Source organism: Plutella xylostella, chromosome 6 (genome assembly GCF_932276165.1).
Source record: "Plutella xylostella chromosome 6, ilPluXylo3.1, whole genome shotgun sequence".
In the NCBI taxonomy this organism is placed as follows: domain Eukaryota; kingdom Metazoa; phylum Arthropoda; class Insecta; order Lepidoptera; family Plutellidae; genus Plutella; species Plutella xylostella.
In genome coordinates this window covers 6,536,084-6,554,942 of record NC_063986.1, presented here as the reverse complement: position 1 = coordinate 6,554,942, position 18,859 = coordinate 6,536,084, and the positions used below count along the sequence as shown (strand labels likewise).

General features: G+C 38.3%; 1 protein-coding gene and 1 long non-coding RNA gene across 6 annotated transcripts; one reads left to right on the top strand and one right to left on the bottom strand.

Annotated features, from left to right (window-relative positions):
• The first annotated feature begins 2,344 nt into the window (after positions 1 to 2,344).
• LOC105397169 (glutathione S-transferase 1-1) lies at positions 2,345 to 17,665 on the top strand. Of its 5 annotated transcripts, none has more exons than XR_005254746.2 (7): positions 2,345 to 2,501; positions 14,724 to 14,886; positions 15,875 to 16,008; positions 16,103 to 16,169; positions 16,517 to 16,720; positions 17,328 to 17,525; positions 17,612 to 17,665. XR_005254746.2 is itself a non-coding variant. In XM_038119551.2 (7 exons), exons 2-6 carry the CDS (start codon positions 14,734 to 14,736, stop codon positions 17,472 to 17,474), a joined length of 705 nt encoding a protein of 234 aa, XP_037975479.1. In that variant the 5' UTR covers positions 2,345 to 2,501; positions 14,724 to 14,733; the 3' UTR covers positions 17,475 to 17,512; positions 17,612 to 17,665.
• Positions 17,303 to 18,489, bottom strand: LOC125488644. Its single transcript, XR_007266376.1, has 2 exons — positions 17,912 to 18,489; positions 17,303 to 17,656 (listed from the first exon to the last, which is right to left on the bottom strand). It is a non-coding gene; the product is annotated as an uncharacterized LOC125488644 (long non-coding RNA).
• Positions 18,490 to 18,859: the final 370 nt, after the last annotated feature.

The following is an 18,859-nucleotide window of genomic DNA, read 5'->3' as shown; positions in this document are numbered from 1 at the left end:
AGACGATCCGTAGTTGTAACCCGAAGTAACTTGCGTGCTGGCAGTGACGCTAGTTTGTGATGTTGAAGACGAATACGTTGGGCTATTGTAGTTGTACCCTGCAGCTGGGGCGGCAGTGGCCTGCGTGCTGGTGCCGCCTCCGATATTGACCACGGCTCCTGGTGCCTGGGCGGGCACAGGGTACGCGTAATACATTTGTTGCTCCTGGATCTGGGGCCTGTCAAAAGTGGGTGCTTGAGTGGAAACAGTGGGCCGAGTGGGTACATCGAAAGGTATGCTCGGCCGTGCGTACACATACCCGGCTTGTCGCTGCACTCGAATTAATCCATCACTTCCTAAAGTTAGTCTTGGTAAAGCATTTGTCCCATAATTTATGCACAAAATAAAGAGAAACAAGAAGCCATTTGAATCCATTTTTCATTAAAAACAATATTATAATAGTTGAGTTGACACTTTAGTCATCCCTTTTATAATGTTTGCGAGGAAGTTGTTTGGGTAAGACTTGCGAAATAATCACTCTGTTATTATTGTTAGAGTACGCGGTTCTTCGTTAGGGCATGATGGGTTAACCCGTAGCTTGGTAACCAGACGGAACATCCCGGCAAAACAGTAACCGTCGTCTTATAGGTCCTATTAGGCGCTAGGAGTTTTCCAGACCCATACATTTTTGGCGTAGTGTAGAATAATGATCATAACTTACTTTTACTTACCTACCACTTTCCTATGTACTTGTATAATCTTCTTTGGAAGCCTCGTTTCGGCTTATCACCTAGTACCTGAATACCTGTCAAGATTGAAAGCCCAAACACGACAAGTGAAGTTAAGTTAATAGTTCCTATGAGTCCTATGACCATGACTATCTTCCAGATCCTGACTTGTTGGTAAATGGTATCAGAATTCTGAAACATCGTACAACTATTGTGCCACCTGCCACCGTTTTAGGGTTAACAATACCCCTGGTACCTAGGTACTTACATCAGGTTAGGCTAGGCCTAAGCAAAGCAAGTTACTCTTAGGTAAGTAACCGAAGTTTACATTCTGCGGTTTACGTAAATTATCTAATTACCTATATACCTACTTACTTAGCTACAAAATTAAAGCTGCTCTCGTTTTGTTCTAGAACAAAGGTCTTTCTATTCATAGTAGATAGAAAATTGGTTATAGGTAACTTAATAACGAATGCATCGATTGTAAGCTAATTATTAGCAATTCATTGGCCGTTAATTATGACTTTTTCTGCCATAGCAAATAATATATTAATAAATACTTTGTTACTAGGTATACCTACATAGGAACCCTATCAATATGTTTGTAAGATAGAATACCTACACTGTGAAAGGTTCGCATCTCACATAGGCCATATTTACGAGCTACTCCTGGGGACGAAAGGGTAGGTCCTAGGTTCGAGTTTTGGTGTGTTTTGTCTTGCTATGGATACCATGTTGTTGTTGTTGGTTAGGACTAAAAGGGTCTGTATAAGTACCTATACATGTAACTATAATAACCATAAACTTTCTAAAAGAAAGGCAGATAAATACTTATCTAAGTTTACTTATTTATAGGACGTAAATAGGTACTTACTTAGGAAAATAGATTGATTATTTATTAAGTAATTGTCGTCAACTCGTCACTCCCTCGGCTCCCTCCCTTCTTTCCGTGAGGCATTTGTTTGACATCTATAAAATTTATATAAGTACCAACATTGACAGGTACCTACTTACTTAATTAAATTAATTTCAAGCACTTAGCCCATATTATGGAGAGATTATAAAAACCAGCTACTATACCTAACTACTACATGTGCTAGGGATCTAAGAATAAAATTCTAAGATCAATGTTCATGTTCGTGAATATAATTTCCGCATCGATTACAATTAAGTAGTTATTTATTAATAATACAGGACGGAATTTTATAAAAACACTATCACAACCCGTGATAGTTTACTTTAACATCTAATACCTACCCGGCCAGATACAACAATCGGTCTTTATTTAAACATATGCCCAATGATTTCAAAAGGAAACATGATAATTATAATTAACATACCTACTTATAAGTAGGTAAGTGAGTAAGTACTTAGTTGTATCAGCCCAAGTCAAGAAATTAAACCAGACTTTCCCCATAGGAGTACGGGTCACTAACCATAACCACAATCGACAAACAGATCATCCATATATATTTTTTTGTATTTACAGCGGCTGTGGTTATGTATGTTTGAGATTTGAGACTTGGTCCCTCTGAAACTTTTTTTTAGCTGCAAGCTAGTCGTCAGAAATTCCGTCGGGTAGTTCACCAATAAAATCCCACCCTGTATAATACAACAGTGCAAAAACATGTCCGTGAGAAGTGAGAGGAGGTTAGCCCTGAGTGCCATCGCGTCGCGCCGCAGGTACCTAGTCTGTTAGGTGCGCCGCGGCCGGGGGCGGGTGGCGTGAGTGGCGACATTCTAGCGCAACAGCAGTGTCTGTTTACCTCCCATTCATAACAAACCGCTGTCAAGGTAAGTTTATTCGAAATATTTTAATCCATTATGCCTAGGTAGGTACATGTACACTGATAGAATATCATTAAGGGCCCGTACAGGGTGACGTGCCGCGCCAATTTTGGGTTTTCAATGCTCTTCACACAGCACACGCAGTGACACGCACACATGTAAGTTTGCACAGTGGGTCGATAAACTTTTACTCGCCAACTTTATTGACAATTATGTTCAAGTACATTTTGGGTGATTTTAGGGTAAGTAAGTATAATTCTTACTTACACTGGTTAGGGGTGCCACTTTACTCTATACTCGGAACCCGATTAGCTTTCTCAAACAAATGTGGTATTTACTTGTAGAAAGGTAACTAAAAGTATTAAAGTGTAGATAACAAGTTTCGGGCATCCTCCAGCCAACTGAACCCCGACGACAAAGCAAAGTAAATACATAGTGTCGCAAAAGGGCTATACTAAGCCAAAAGGGGATGACTCAAGGGCTCATTCTGAACAACTTTTGTTCTACGAGATTTGCAAATTCGCGAAAAAAAATATTCGTTTTCCATGGTAAAAAGTCACATGTCCAACAAAGTTTCTATGAAAAAGGTTTTTTTTTGTTAATTTCCAAAACTCGTAGAGCAAAAGTTCAGAATGACCCCCTGTCTTACTCCTTTTTACCTTTTTTTTTTTAATGTTTTTTGATTGTATGTATGTATATATGTATGTTTGTCTGTTTCTTTGTTCCCTCCTGTAGCCTAAACGGCTTGATAGATTTCGATGTATGAGGTATTGTTAGAAGCGTATTGATGGCGCGATGCCTATAGGCTATGTGACGTTCCATTAAAATGTACATAGCGCCCTCTTGAGGACATAACGTGATGATCGAAAAAATAATAATTCAACTTTGCCGTGTAAGGTATCAAATGAAAGGACTTGATTTTCACATTACAAAAATATGCATATTGAAGGTATTTAAATAACAACACCAAAATTATTGAAATAAAAAATGATCATGAACTACCTACCGACGTAAAATTTCATAAAATAAAAACAACTAAAAAGTTACAAATAAAAAAACCGGCCAAGTGCGAGTCGGGCTCGCGCACAAAGGGTTCCGTAGCAGCAAAATTACAGTTAAATCAACCTATCTCAAAAACTATAAGAGATACTTTGATCAAACCAAAAATCGTTGAAAGAGTTAATTAGCATGCATCACCTCTATTTTTTTTAGAATTTTATACCCCGTAGTTATAAAAATAGAGGGGGGGGGACATACTTTTTACGACTTTGAGAGCTGATATCTCAAAAACCGTTCACTTTAAGAAAAATGTTTTTTAGAAAACTTTATATCATTTTAAAAGACCTTTCCATTGATACCCCACACGGGTATGTACATCGAAAAAAAAAATTTCATCCCTCAGTTACATGTATGGGGGGCCCCACCCCCAATTCTTTTTTTTACTATTTAGTGTCATATTTTTGTAGCGGTTCATACAACACATATTCCCATCAAATTTCATCACTGTAGTACTTATAGTTTCCGAGTAAATCGGCTGTGACAGACGGACAGACGGACAGACGGACATGACGAAACTATAAGGGTTCCGTTTTTGCCATTTTGGCTACGGAACCCTAACAATTATAAAAAACTAAAAACCTGACTGTACGCTAAAAACATGAAAACGAGTCCCAATGTTAATGGAAAGTATCGCAGGCGGGGACCAACTTGACCGCCACTCAAGGCCGTCATTCAGCTAAAAAGTGAACCCTCTGCTGGTATAATTTGTTTATATACCGCTTTTTCAATACCTGTAAGTACATTTTTTGGCAGCATAATATTTTTACTTAATTTTAGGGTTTCGAACGTCAAAAGAAAAAAAGCAACCGTTATAGGATCTCTTTGTTGTCCGTCTGTCTGACTGACTGTCTGTCACCGCCCTTTTTCTCAGAAACGGGTAAAGATATCAAGCTTATATTTCGCATAGATGGGGAGTACCCCATAAAAAATATTATGGTACTCCCTGTCCCACACAAGTAAATTGGGGCTTATGTTTTTTCCAGTTATTTTGATGTGTATCCTTTTTTTTTCTTTGTTGTTTTATATAATTTTAAACGTTAAAATATTTACTTACTATGTTATTTTGTCTAGGATTCGCTTAAATTAAAATTATGAAGCCATGCGCAATTTATGCTTGAGAACAAGATGCCGGTAAACGTCAAAAATCGCCCACACCATAGACACCTTTCTTCTGTTCTGTGTTTTGTTCCTCCAAATAAGAATGTAGACCACATAGGGTATTATGATAAATTTCTTCTAACAGTTCGGCCATCCTGAAATTCCTCGGTCCCCGAGGACCACTGGAGAGGCCCCATAGGCATAGCTGTCAGATGCTTTTGTGCTGTTAGGCCCCGAAGGCAAGCACACTTATGCTGTGTAGGCCCCGTAGGCAAGCATGATATGGTTTTAGTGCTGTGAGGCCCCGAAGGCAAACACACTTATGCTGTGTAGGCCCCGTAGGCAAGCATGATATGGTTTTAGTGCTGTGAGGCCCCGAAGGCAAGCACACTTATGCTGTGTAGGCCCCGTAGGCAAGCACACTTATGCTGTGTAGGCCCCGTAGGCAAGCACACTTATGCTGTGTAGGCCCCGTAGGCAAGCATGATATGGTTTTAGTGCTGTGAGGCCCCGAAGGCAAGCACACTTATGCTGTGTAGGCCCCGTAGGCAAGCATGATATGGTTTTAGTGCTGTGAGGCCCCGAAGGCAAGCACACATAAAGTATTTTGTATAGGAATCATTGCTCAGTCAAGTCCTCTTCTGAAGAGGAGCTTCCCTCACGGGGTTTCCAAACTTTTAGCTTGTCTCGGGCAATTGTGTTTTTGTACATCCTCTTTCCCTTAGTAACTGACGTCACTTCATAGCGATCATTGGGTAACACTGCAGTCACTTTATAGGGTCCCGCATACCTTGGTACAAGTTTACCACTCATGAGTCCTGGTCGCATTATTTTCCGTTCCACCATCACCATCTTTCCCACCGGGATTGGTTTAGTTACACGCCGACCTTTATCGAACCTGGTTTTCATTTTATTTGCATTATCCTCAATAGTTTTAGATGCATCATCCCTTATTTCAGATAGGTTAGAGTCATGCACAGCAACATCTAGTTCGCCTGCTAAACGGGGTCGCAAACCACATAGTAGTTCCATAGGAGACTTGCCGGTTCCCTGACTAGTAGTCGAATTTATACCGAGTTGAACTTTAGGCAGATACGCATCCCAGCCTTTACGCTCCTCGCCCATGTGAGCTGTCAAAGATTTCAACACTGTGCGGTTCAGACGTTCAACTTGACCATTCGCTCGAGGTGTTGCCACAGCATTCAATACATGCTTTATCCCATGGTCATTGCAGTAATTCTGAAACTCTTTGGATGTAAATGCCGTCCCTCGGTCACTGACAATTCTTGCAGGAAATCCAAAAATATGACACAATTTGTTCAATGCAGTGATAGCTCCTTTAGTGTTTGCACTCGTAACTGACTCTAGCCAGACAAACTTAGTAAACCCATCAATAATAGCAAAAATATAAGATTTACCATTACTTTTACAAAAAGGGCCTAAATGGTCCACATGTAACGTGTGGAAGGGCAAAGTACCCTTAGGAATAGGATGCATCAGCCCAGGCTGTTTTCCAGTTGGTTTCTTAGCAAACTGGCAACCAATACAACTGGAAATATACTTTTCTACAGATTTTCTCATTTTTGGGAACCAATATTTCGCCTGTATGGCTTCAAGACACTTTTCAAGGCCAAGATGCCCATGATCATCATGGTATATTTTCATAATGTGCCACCTAGCACCTTTGGGCAAAACAGGTTTATTATTACCATTTACTATGCGGTACAAGATCCCATCTACTATTCTGAAGTCTTTATGTAACCCATTCTTCTTGTGTTTGTTGGCTTCTAACTCCAGCTTTAAATTCAAACTAAGGGATTGTATAGCTTCGTCTCCAGCCTGAAGTGTTGTTACTAGGTCTTTTCCTTCTATCTGTCTTATTTCGCATAATACTGGGTTTCTGCTGAGAGCATCCACATGAACCATAGATGTTCCTGGTCGGTGTTCAACCTCAAAGTTATACTCTTGTAAATCTAGCCACCACCTTGCTATTCGCGGTGACAAGTCCCTTTTAGACCATGCTAATCTCAAAGCAGAACAATCGGTGACCACAACAAATTTAAGGCCAGTCACATATACCTTAAACTTCATAATACTGAAGACCACAGCCAAAGCTTCCAATTCAAAACTATGATAGTTAGTTTCAGCAGCAGTTGTTTGTCTACTGGCGTAAGCGACTGCCTTCCATTCTCCATTATCTTGACGTTGGAGTAGTACGCCCCCGAGACCCAGCTTTGATGCATCAGTATGGATTTGTGTCTCTCGGTTCGGGCTGTAAATTGCCAGTACTGGATCAGTCGTGAGTATTTCCTTCAATTTATCCATAGATTGAGCTTGATCAGAGCCCCAACACCACTCTACATCCTTTTTGGTTAAAGTTGTTAATGGTTTGGCTATAGTTGCAAACCCACCGATAAATTTGCGGAAGTAACTTGCCAAGCCTAAAAATTGGCGCAGTTCATGAACATTTTCTGGTGTTTTAAAATCCTTGACAGCTGCTATTTTATGCGGTGAGGGACGTAGTTCTCCTTTAGAAATATCATAACCGAGGTATTCCACTTTTTCAGTGAGGAAAGTGCACTTGCTGCGTTTCAATTTTACTCCTGCGGCTTTAATTAATTCCAACACTTTTCTTAGATTGTCCAAACAGCTTTTAAAATCATCTCCCCATAATATAACATCATCGATGTAAGCTTCAGCACAATCATGGATTACAGGTGCAAGTATCTCATTCATTGCCCTTTGAAACACAGCAGGGGCATTACACAACCCAAAACTCATCATTCGATATTGAAAATGCCCGTCAGGCGTTATGAACCCTGTATATGGCCTGGACTCTTTTGCAATCCGTATCTGATGATAGCCATTAGCCAGGTCTAGACAGCAGAAGACAGTCTTATCCACAAGTCGGTCAAGTAAATCTTGTATAACAGGTAATGGGTACCTTTCCTTTTCAGTAATTTTATTCAGCGCCCTGTAGTCGACACACATTCTGTATCCTCCATCCTTTCTTTTGACTAAGAGTACTGGACTTGCATAAGGTGAAGTAGACTTTTCAACTATACCAGCTTCTAATAATTCAGATACAACATTTCGTACTACTTCTCTTTCATGATATGACATACGATATGGCTTGTAATTTACGATCTTATCCTCCCTTAGTTTAATCACCATCTCAATGTCACAGTTACCAAGCGCCATAGCACTGCCAGAAAAACAGTCATCATAGTCCCTCAGGAGAGATATTACTTCTTTTCTTTGTTTATCTGTCAGTTGTTCTCCTATATTAGGCATTGCTTCAGAACACTCTGGTGTTTCTACTAATTCAGCTCTTGCTATACATTCCTCACATTTAATTTTGATTGGTGCATTTGTTCTGTTAATAATTTTAAGAATTGCAGAACCATTATCACTCTCAACTTCTTCACATACAACATCCTTTTCATACATTGGCTGCCGTTGTTCACTTTGGTTAACTTTTAGGGTTGCATTTACTGCTGGGGTGGTCCACACAAATACTTTATTAATACCAGGTTCCAAAGTAACATCTTCTTGTGGATGTAACTGCACTTTTCCAGTATCCTCGCATAGCTCTGCTAATTCAAGTGCCATTTCCCTCTTGAAGAAACTCAACTGTGAAGCAGTCTTAATCACCACTACATCTGCGGCTTCTGTAAATGGTTGACCCACCAATACATCAAACTCCTGTACATTGTCTGGTACTACATAAAAATTGGTCGTCATGTCAATCCCATCCACCATTAATTTGGCTGTGACTATACCTATGGGTAAGGTTAAAGCGTCTCCATAGCCCTTAATGACAATTTCATCATTTGCTGTAAAAGCCAAGTTTTGTTTTTGGCAGTAACTCTGTTTTATTGTATTACAGGAGCTCCCAAAATCTAGGAAAGCCTCAGCAGGAGTGTTATTTAATAGCACTGTTTTGAAATATTTTCTGTCTGAAAAATCACAACAGACAGTCTGTACTTTCCGGACTACTTTATTTTGAGGCGATGACTTAGATTTCCTGCACTCCTCCAAAGTGTGGCCCTTCATATTACAAAATGAACAGTGCTTATTCATATTTTTCTTTCTAAAACAGTCCATCTCTGTGTGGCCCAATCGACCACAAAAAGCACATTTATTATTTTGTTTATTTATCCCAGCTTTCATATTTTCTCTATTCTGGTGACACCTGGAAGCCTTGTGTCCTGGTTTTCCACAATTAAAACATTTTAAAGGAGTATTATTAGGCTTTCTTTCACTGGTACTTGCTTGATACTTATTTACACCAAAGTTTGATGTACTCACACTGGCTAAGTACTTTAATAGTGTTGTTGTGTTATGACAGCCAGCTGATTTTGCACCTACTTCTAACAACTGATTCCCAAGCGTCCCTATGATGGCTTCAGTTATAACTTCGTCACACATCTGGCATGACATGCCAATGCCCAATTTATTATAGTAGAATTCTATGGGATCTTCATTTGGTAGACGCATTCTATTGACTAGTTCCCTGATCTGCGATAACTTGTTCTTGGTAAACGGAAATGCTTTGATAATTTTGTCTTTCCATTCATCCCAACTCATTTCAAATGATGCTTGCCGTTCGTACCAGCCCTTTGCATATCCACTTAGCTTACATGTACAGTTGCATATGAGAGTACGCTCATCCCAACCATGCATCCTAGCAGTACTTTCTAAATTTCTGATCCAGTGTTCGACAGGGACGTTGGTAGTCTGAGGATCAAAGTCAGGGATGAAGTCATTCCGCCCAACATATCTCACTATTGGTAGACTAGCATTACCACCACTACTAGGTCCAGGTACTGCTGTTGGCACAGATGACACAGATTCAGTACCCTGCTCATTGTTTTCATTTCCAGTATGGTAGCTATTTCTCAACACCTTAATTATATCTTCTAGTGCATCAATGCGCCTCTCTTTTTTCTTTAATTTAGATCTATATCTCTTCCTATCACAACTGCTTGAAGAGGATGAACTAGAACTGCTATGAGAGCGCTTCTTATTTTTATTCCGCCCCATTATTTTTAAATAATCACACCCAGTAAGTAATTGTTAATTTAAGCTTAAGCTTTGCCCACTTAATTAAATGTTGCTCAAAACTTACTACTTCAAGTATGTCCTAGTTATTTAAGCACTAAGTTAATAAAGTTCAGCAATTATTGTTAATTTATGCACACACTAAGTAGTTGTTTAGAAATAGCAAGGGCACAGTATTTACAATTAGGCACACACAAAATAAGGACACAGGCAATCAATTAGAACACAGTCAATCAATTAGAACACAGTATTTACAATAGGCACACGAAATAATTGTCAATGATCTTTCAGAAGGCACAAGGTATTTACAGTAGAATAGTTAATAGGTTATTTACAGCTCACCAAACTTGCATGGGCAACTCAATGCAATAATAGCAACAATCCAACAGTCTTACTGTTTCACCACCAGCAGGTTAAAAGCACAATTCACAATGCACAACACAAAATAGGTTAGTAACTTTAAAGGTTAGTTCGTCGTGATCGTAAGATATTTTATTTTTATAAAATAACAAAGCGTCTATTCCCGCACACAGGATTGGTTTTTAAATTCGTATTACACACCAAAATGCACAATGTAAGCGTTTTATTACTGAAATTAGTCTTTATTTTACCAAAACAAGAAATTATTTTTACGGTTTTAACACAAATAAGGAAACTGATGAACTTTACTTTTAAACTTGAAAATTTTAGTGGCGGAAGGCCCAATCTCACTTCTGAATCTTTTAAACGTTAAAATATTTACTTACTATGTTATTTTGTCTAGGATTCGCTTAAATTAAAATTATGAAGCCATGCGCAATTTATGCTTGAGAACAAGATGCCGGTAAACGTCAAAAATCGCCCACACCATAGACACCTTTCTTCTGTTCTGTGTTTTGTTCCTCCAAATAAGAATGTAGACCACATAGGGTATTATGATAAATTTCTTCTAACAATAAGTATGTGTTTCTATTCTTTAAATCTGTATTTTTTTGTTGTTGCTGTCTATGTGTCGAAAAAATGTATCTTTATCTTCAAATCACGCCATCTATCGTTTATTTTTTTTGTGGCTACTGTCTATAGAAGAAATTCCGTCATTGACAATTTTACGTTACGAATTTATTTTTATTTATTTTATTTTTATTTTTACATTTTCGTGGAGAATCAACAGCATTTTGTTAATAAATAATTATTACTTATGAACACATAACAACTTGATGCCATTAACAGAATGAACTTAGTAAACCTAACACATCCAGAGGAAAAACAAAATCTCTTTCTCTCTCTCTGAAAAACATACTTAATAGCCCAAACTCGATGCTTTTAGCTATTAACATCTTTGAAATAAAAATGAGCCACCACCGTGTTACTGCCCTCATCAGATCCTCACGAGACCATACCTCAACCAGCACCAAGAGACTGTATTTTTGATCCCTAACCTAATGTTCGTGCGTATTGTCATCACTTAGATCCATTCGCTATATTCCTGCTCCTCATCAGACCTTTACGAGACTGTAATATCACGAGAATATTGCACACTATCTAATTTAATTTAATGTATTGAATATACTTACTGGAAGAATTATGCTTCCTCAATTTCAAATCAAATTATGTTGGTGTCATAAAAGTTGAAAAAGTGCAATGACAACCAATGTGCAGTGATTTTGTATCTGTACACGATAAGATCGCGAGCTGTCAGTGCTGCCTAAACCGACGTGACCCTTCTTTGGAGGCCAGCGGCCAACTGAGTCAAACGTCACTTGTGTTTATGATTTTATAACACAGAAAGCCGCCATAGATATTTGTATGAAGATTTGAGGGAAAAAAATTGCTCAAGTTTGGGATTAATTTACACAAAATAAGTGTGTGTTTATTAAAAAACAAGGTATTTAGCGCCTAGTCCAAGCCTTTAACTTTATAATATGATAAAAATCATATGAAAATTCTTAATAATTACGACACAGTTGTTACAATACGGGAGTGTGATTGACTGGTTTTTCTTGATATTCTGAAATTAATTTACAGTTATCCATAATCATTTACTTAAATTCGAATGATTCAGCACCTAGCTAGACTCTTCAACTACCTGTGTGATTTTTTTCAAGGCTGTAGAGCATCATTTACTACATAATTCTATGACAATGCCAACCCTCGATTCCCTATTGCAGACCCTTAAGTAACGTAACGGCACCAGTAATGGACACGGACCCAGTAATGGACACTTACAAACTTATTTTGTCTAAAATAAGAGTATGCATAGTTTTACGAAAATTGCAACACCTTAGTTTCAAAGCCTAGACATCCCTCCTTGTTATATAAACAAGTTATTTATGTCATCCATTTAGATTAAAAATTATGAAGAAAAAAAGTTCATTTGACGGGGGTTCACAAATGAAATGGAGATTTGTTAAGGAAATTGTTAAAGAGGTAAGTGTATAATATTGTTGGTAATTTCGTTTTATTTTATTTTAAATAGACTTTCTTGATTTTATGGAAACTATACTGAATTTCCGACATATTTTCAAAGGAATAGGGCAGCTTACGTTTATGGAAATGATTTCAGAGGGGGGTGTTCATTACTGGTTTGCAAATTTTCAGTATATCCAGTTATGGACACGTGTCGAAAATAATGTTTTAAGGTAATGTTGTGTTTTCTTATTTAATTGTCTTTAGAATTTCATAATGATATTGGTAGTTTTTGTAAAACATGAATAAAATGAAGGATACCAGTCTTGTACAGGTGTCTATAATTGGGTGTCCATCACTGGATGTTTCACATTTTCCATGAAAAACGTATATACGCCCAAGCAAATGGGAGATGCTATTATGGATGTAAAAGATGGCCACTGCAGCCACGCGTTATGGAGACACAAACATGTTCCACAATGAAATAAAATTACTAATATGATAAGTAGTAGTTAAGCACATCTAAATATGTGAACCCACCAACCCGCAGTGAACCAGCATAGTGGGAAATGGTCCAAGCTTAGGAATGCAGTTTAGACCTAGAGGCACAAGCACAAAGGTTTCATTTGAGAGAGCCAGGTGCAGGTACTTACAGACCCACAGAGAATAGAAATAGAGAAATAGACAGTGATCATGTGAGAAATAGACCAGTGAAGCTTGGTAAGAATACCATGAGAATTTGAAAAGAAGTGGCTTTAGGAGGAGAAGGAATTAAGAGCAAAATCTTAGTAGAAAAAAGGGAAGTGAGAGAAATGGTTCTGAAAAGAAAAGCTTAAATTAAAAGCATTTTCTAGCTGGTGTAAATGCAAGACCTGGATAACCCAGAAGATAATAAATAATAATAATGTCCTCCTAGCCGAATTTCGACTACGGCGGCCAATCTCAATTGAGATCAGCCATCTACGCAGGAGTATATTATAGTGCCCAAGTGTGTGCGCAGTCCACAGGAGCACTCTCTGTTCCATCACTCTCATAACCCAATGGGACGGATTGACCGACACGACTGGAGAGAGCTAGGCGCAGGACCGACTGCTTTACATGCCCATCCGACAGCATGGATCGTTTCACTGTTTCGGACAACAGGTGATCAGCCTTCTATGTCCTAACCAAACTTAGAACCACAATTTAGAAACACAAATTGATGGTCCCACCCGGGAATCGAACCCGGGACCTCTGGGTCATGAAGCGAAGCTTCTACTACTAGACCACAGAGGCAGTAGATATGACATGACGAGAGGATTGTGGGAACGGAAGAGGTTGTGACGAGAGTGTTGTTGCAGGAGAGAGCATTGACCTAGATGTGGGTGCCCGTACTGATACGGTCAATGGTGCATTTACATGTCTGCGATGCATGTGGCAGTCAAAACACCTCTCCATTACAGTGATAGATATTTATCACCAACGTTACTAAAGTCGGTACTGTTATACGCTTGCAACACCTGGTAGACCACAAAGACGCATAGACACACAAATGCTGCAGGTATTCATTAACCGCTGTCCCCGGCGGAACCTAAAGATTTTCTGGCCCGAGATCATCTCCAACATAGATCTGAGGAAAAGATGCCATGAAGATCCTGTTGGTTCACACATAAAACGCCGCAAATGAAGTTGGAATAGCCATACCCTGCGTAGAGACTAAAACCCAATCTTGAGACAGGCTCTCGAATGGGATCCGCAGGGCAAGCGTAAGCAAGGCCGATCTAAATAGACCTTTCGGCGCTCGATCGTATGGAGATGTGGAAAGTTTGAATCACGTGGTCCGATGCAAAGCTGGCTGCTGTCAACAGTCTGGGATAAAAAACTGTTGTGTCTGCTCTTTGTCCCACTGGGGGAACATAATGATACCCAGGAACAGAATAAAATGCAGGAGGACAGAATTTATAATGTATTTGGAAATTTTTGTGTTTCTGTAAAACTTTTTTTTTCAGAAAGTTAAATTTTCCGTCTTTGATGGTTTCCATAGTGTAACTGGCGACCAAGCCTGTTTGTGTAAACGGTTATGATTACTAATCATCGTTACAATTATAATAATATAAGCATAAAACAATATTTTATACTTTTATCCAATAAAAAATCACTGTCCAACATTGGGTGTCCATAACCGGAGGTTGGGTGTCCATTACTGTGGTTTTAGGACATATTTTACAAATATACAATTTCCTGAAATACCAATAGTTTAAATCGAGCTAGTGTACATTCATCTTAAACGGCAAGATATTCCTACGATTCATACCAACTTTCAATATTCTAACTCAAAAACTGTGCGAGTGACAGCCAAATCATTTGTAAAAAATCCTTAAGGTGTCCATTACTGGTGCTGTTACGTTATGTAGGTTCATAAAGCGTTTTTCAGATTTGTTTTTAGTTATTGTACTTAAGTACTTAGGGAAATAATTCCTAAGTTTTAACAAGCAACACTTATACTCCTAAAACAATTAAGCTCTTAGGTAGTAGCCATTTACTACCAAATTTAGCGAGTTCATTACTATGAGTTACTAAACGACATCATCATTATCATCACGATCATAACTTATTTTTACATAACTTATTTCTTCACACCAGGCTGTAGAAGATGGTGCTGAAGCTGTACGCGGTGTCGGACGGCCCGCCGTCGCTGTCGGTGCGGCAGACCCTGGCGGCGCTGCAGCTGCCCCACGAGCTGGTCTCCGTGGACTACGGCGCCGGCGAGCACCTCACCGAGGGATATGCTCAGGTAGGAGCACAGGTACTTCATGTTGTTGTGTGTTTATTGTCACCTTCTGTCAGTTTATTTGTCACCTGCACCTAGTAGTGCTGTAGTAATAAGCGGCTGACCTGCAGTGCCTTCCTCATGCCGAACGCGCCGACGGATATGCTCAGGTAGGACTACAGGTACTTGCAGTTGTTGTGTCTTTAGTTAGTCTTTGTATTCATCCGGGAGTGATGAATGTAGAGTGGACGCCCGCCCTCTGGACGGAAAGTAGACAACAGTAGAGGAGGAGGAGGAGGTAGAGAGTAGTAGAGGGAGGTTGTATGAAGAATACCGTGGACAAATTGATGTGGTAGAAATAGAAACCTCTTCGTCCAGCAGTAGAAGGCAATTGGCTGATGATGACGAATGAGAAGGTACTTATTCACAATGGCACGAATAGCGTCATCAAGTCATCAATATAGTCATCATCTAAATAGCTGCTAATGGAACCTTCTTCAAAAATGAAGGAGCTATTTCATAAATTAAGGAATTAACAATTGCTTGAAGAATCTTTGTACCTATCGTGAACCATTTACGGATTCAAAATGTATTGAATTTGACACTAATGAACTAGGTAGTTACTTCCTAAATGTTATTTCGTTTTAATAGTAATAGTAAAGAGTAAAGTACTTAATATATTTATTGCAACTACTTATGTAAGTTTTACATGGAGTTTTTGACTTCGTGATAGCGCCCCTAAAAATGTTAATTATGTTAACGCTCTTCTTGACTTTCGTTAATTTGTCTTCGGTACATTAACATTAGTCGTAGTAGCTAGCTGTCATGTCATTCTGTTTATTGAAGAAAATTTCATTATAATTTGGAAGTATTATTAAAAACTAATGTTAATGGGTAGGTACTTTTGGAATTAAGTGTGCTCCAGTAAATTGTGCCTCAATTGCCAATAATTAAATAAACATACAACTTCATCATTGTACCACCCTATTGATTACAGACCTATGTATTTATTGTTAACTTTCAGATGAATCCGCAGAAAGAGATTCCTGTTCTAGACGATGACGGGTTTTTCCTCAGTGAAAGTAATGCTATAATGCAATACTTATGCGACAAATATAAAAGAGACAGCCCTCTCTACCCGACGGAAGCTAAAGCTAGGTATTATTTTAATATCATGCTGCGCTGTTAAGTAAGTAATAGATTCTATTAGTACTGTAGATCTATACATATTAACGAACTTGTTACTTTGCAGAGCAATAATTAACCAAAGAATGTGTTTTAACTTGGCATCGTACTACGCTAATATATCTGCCTATACGGTGAGTACCTAGGTAGGTAGGTACCTACCTCTAATTACTTAAGCAACAGTTTTGTTTAACTTAACTGACTATAAACAATCCATCCATCCGTTGGAATGGTGGCGTGGCGCCGTGTTCGAAATGAACTGGCGTGACATATTATATTGCACACCCTGGGCACTGCACCTGCAAGTCCTGCAACGCATCTGACTGCCTAATCCTTACACCGCGATGACAAACCCTAGCTAGCCCAGCTGTAGTGTTTACCACCAACAAGCTAAGAATAATTTAGTGGTAATTAGGTAAGTAAGTAATTGAATCCTTTAAAAATTATAAGTACTTACTTATAAAATAATCGCTTCATGCAGCTGGCGCCAATATTCTTCGACTACGAGCGGTCGTCGCTGGGGCTGAAGAAGGTGCACCTGGTGCTGGAGGTGTTCGACACGTACCTGGCGCGGCTGGGCGCGCGCCACGCCGCCGCCGACCACCTCACCATCGCCGACTTCCCGCTCGTCAACTCCACCATGACGCTGGAGGCCATCAATGTCGACTTCTCCAAGTATGAGAGGGTGAGTCTTTAGCTTTGTTAGGTTGGTATACTCGCTCGAGTACTATGTCTATGTACTACCCTTTATTGAGCGGTTAAACTACCATAGAACCGATACTGAAACTTCTGTTTTAATTTACATTCGTAGCCAATCATAATAGGTACGAATATTAAACTTATTTCAATGATAGAAAATTTTATCAGTGATCTGGACTAGGAGTACCGAGTACATTACTTAGGTAAACAATGCAATGCTCTGCTTATAAATATTATCTTTATTATCTAGTATCGATTATTTTACTAAATGTTTACCAAAGTACTAAAGAGCAACGTCATTGTCGAATATATGCGACCTCGTATGCTATCGGGATTGGCTTAGGGCAGTTAAGCCACATTTGTACCATTAGGTCTCTCTCTTATCGTAGCCAGAGAAATGATAAAAATGTACTTACTTAGCTTTAGCTTTTTTTCGTTAAGTGCTTCTGGCTCGATCTCTGACAAAAGAAAAAAGGCTAAAGTAAAACAACTTGTTCCTGACTACATACTAAATAAACAGTATTAGGTAGGTACCTACTTATATTAAAATTGTAAATAAGAAAGTGTATAACAAACATATTTTATTTATTCAGGTTCATAAATGGTACAATGACTTCAAGAGGAATTACCCTGACCTGTGGAAGATTTCTGAAGATGCCATGAAGGAACTGAAACAGTTTTCTGCTCACCCTCCAGATTTATCCAATTTAAATCATCCCTTCCACCCAATTAGGCATTGATTTTATCATGTTATGCCTTACAATCTGCTTCTATACAGGTATTTCTTTTAGGTAAGAATAAGATGTTAACATGAAATACTCTTGTAGACTTAGAAATAGCACATAATTATATGTAATTATGAAACGCATCGTTTCAGGTATCCCAAACACGACTTACTGCAGCAATCAGAATGGCCAACACACTGAAAATACAAAAGAATAGATGATAATTATTGGTCTATTTTTATAACTAGCTTACGTTTTTCCTTCTCTTTGAAGACTTAATCAACTCGTAAAGTAATTATCAAATCTTTCAAATAGTTTTTCTTCATTAAACGTAAATTATCGTCGACTTACAGATAAAAATCTTTAATTATATATTTATAAAACCTTTGTCACCCGATTACGAAGCAAAAAGGAAGGTTATTCTCTATCTAAGTGCAAATATTATTACTTACAAATTGTCCGACCGGAACGCATGGTTTTTCTTCACCTTTGTTTTCATTAGCCGTGGAAAGTGGAAAATCGTTTTCCAGTTTGGTTTTGTCGCTTTCAACTAAATCACTTTCGATCACATCCTCTTCAGCATCCTCAACATTTTTATTTGAAAATTCGTTTTCATTTAAATCACGCTGAATTTTAATTTCTTTTGTGTTAGCATTTTGATACTTCGTAGGTATTGAATTTCCGGCTGAATATTCACATTTTATCACCAAGTAAACCACCAGGAATAATATACAAAAACGGGTCATTTTGATCTGTGGATTATTAAATTACAATGGATTATGGAGGTACAACTAGCTAATAGTTAATCAGCTTAGTGTAAAATAAACCATTTGGTGCAGTATATGTACAAGAATTCTAGGTATGGACCCGCATATCAAGTTACGCATCCAAGATAACAGAGTTAGATAGGTAAGTACATATATACTTACTTAAAAAGTACAGGGTGTTGAAAACTGATACATTTTAAAAGATTAAGTAGGCTCATACTCATTACATTATTTCAATCAAACCAGACAGTCTCATCAGAACCAATGAACCAATCAAAATAACTGTACATAGTACAGTTCCCCAAAATTGATAATGCGCATAGAAATCTTCGCCATTGTTCTGCAACGGTCGTATTTCCGAACGCCATGTATTTAGATATGTATTTAGAGTGGTTAAGTGCATTTTCTTCATGCATTTTTTTTTAGATTTATGTGTTTGGTGCTAAAAGAGATATTGATTTATCAGTAACGAAATTTGAGTCGATAATTCATAATATTGTCATAATATTAAAATTTACTTCGAAAATGTTACAGTACTTTTCAAATGTCTTGCCCAAGCTGGTTAATATGGATGAAATAAGGTTTGAATAACACAAGGTTTATGTTAGAAGAAGAAATATGGATTTAAAACAC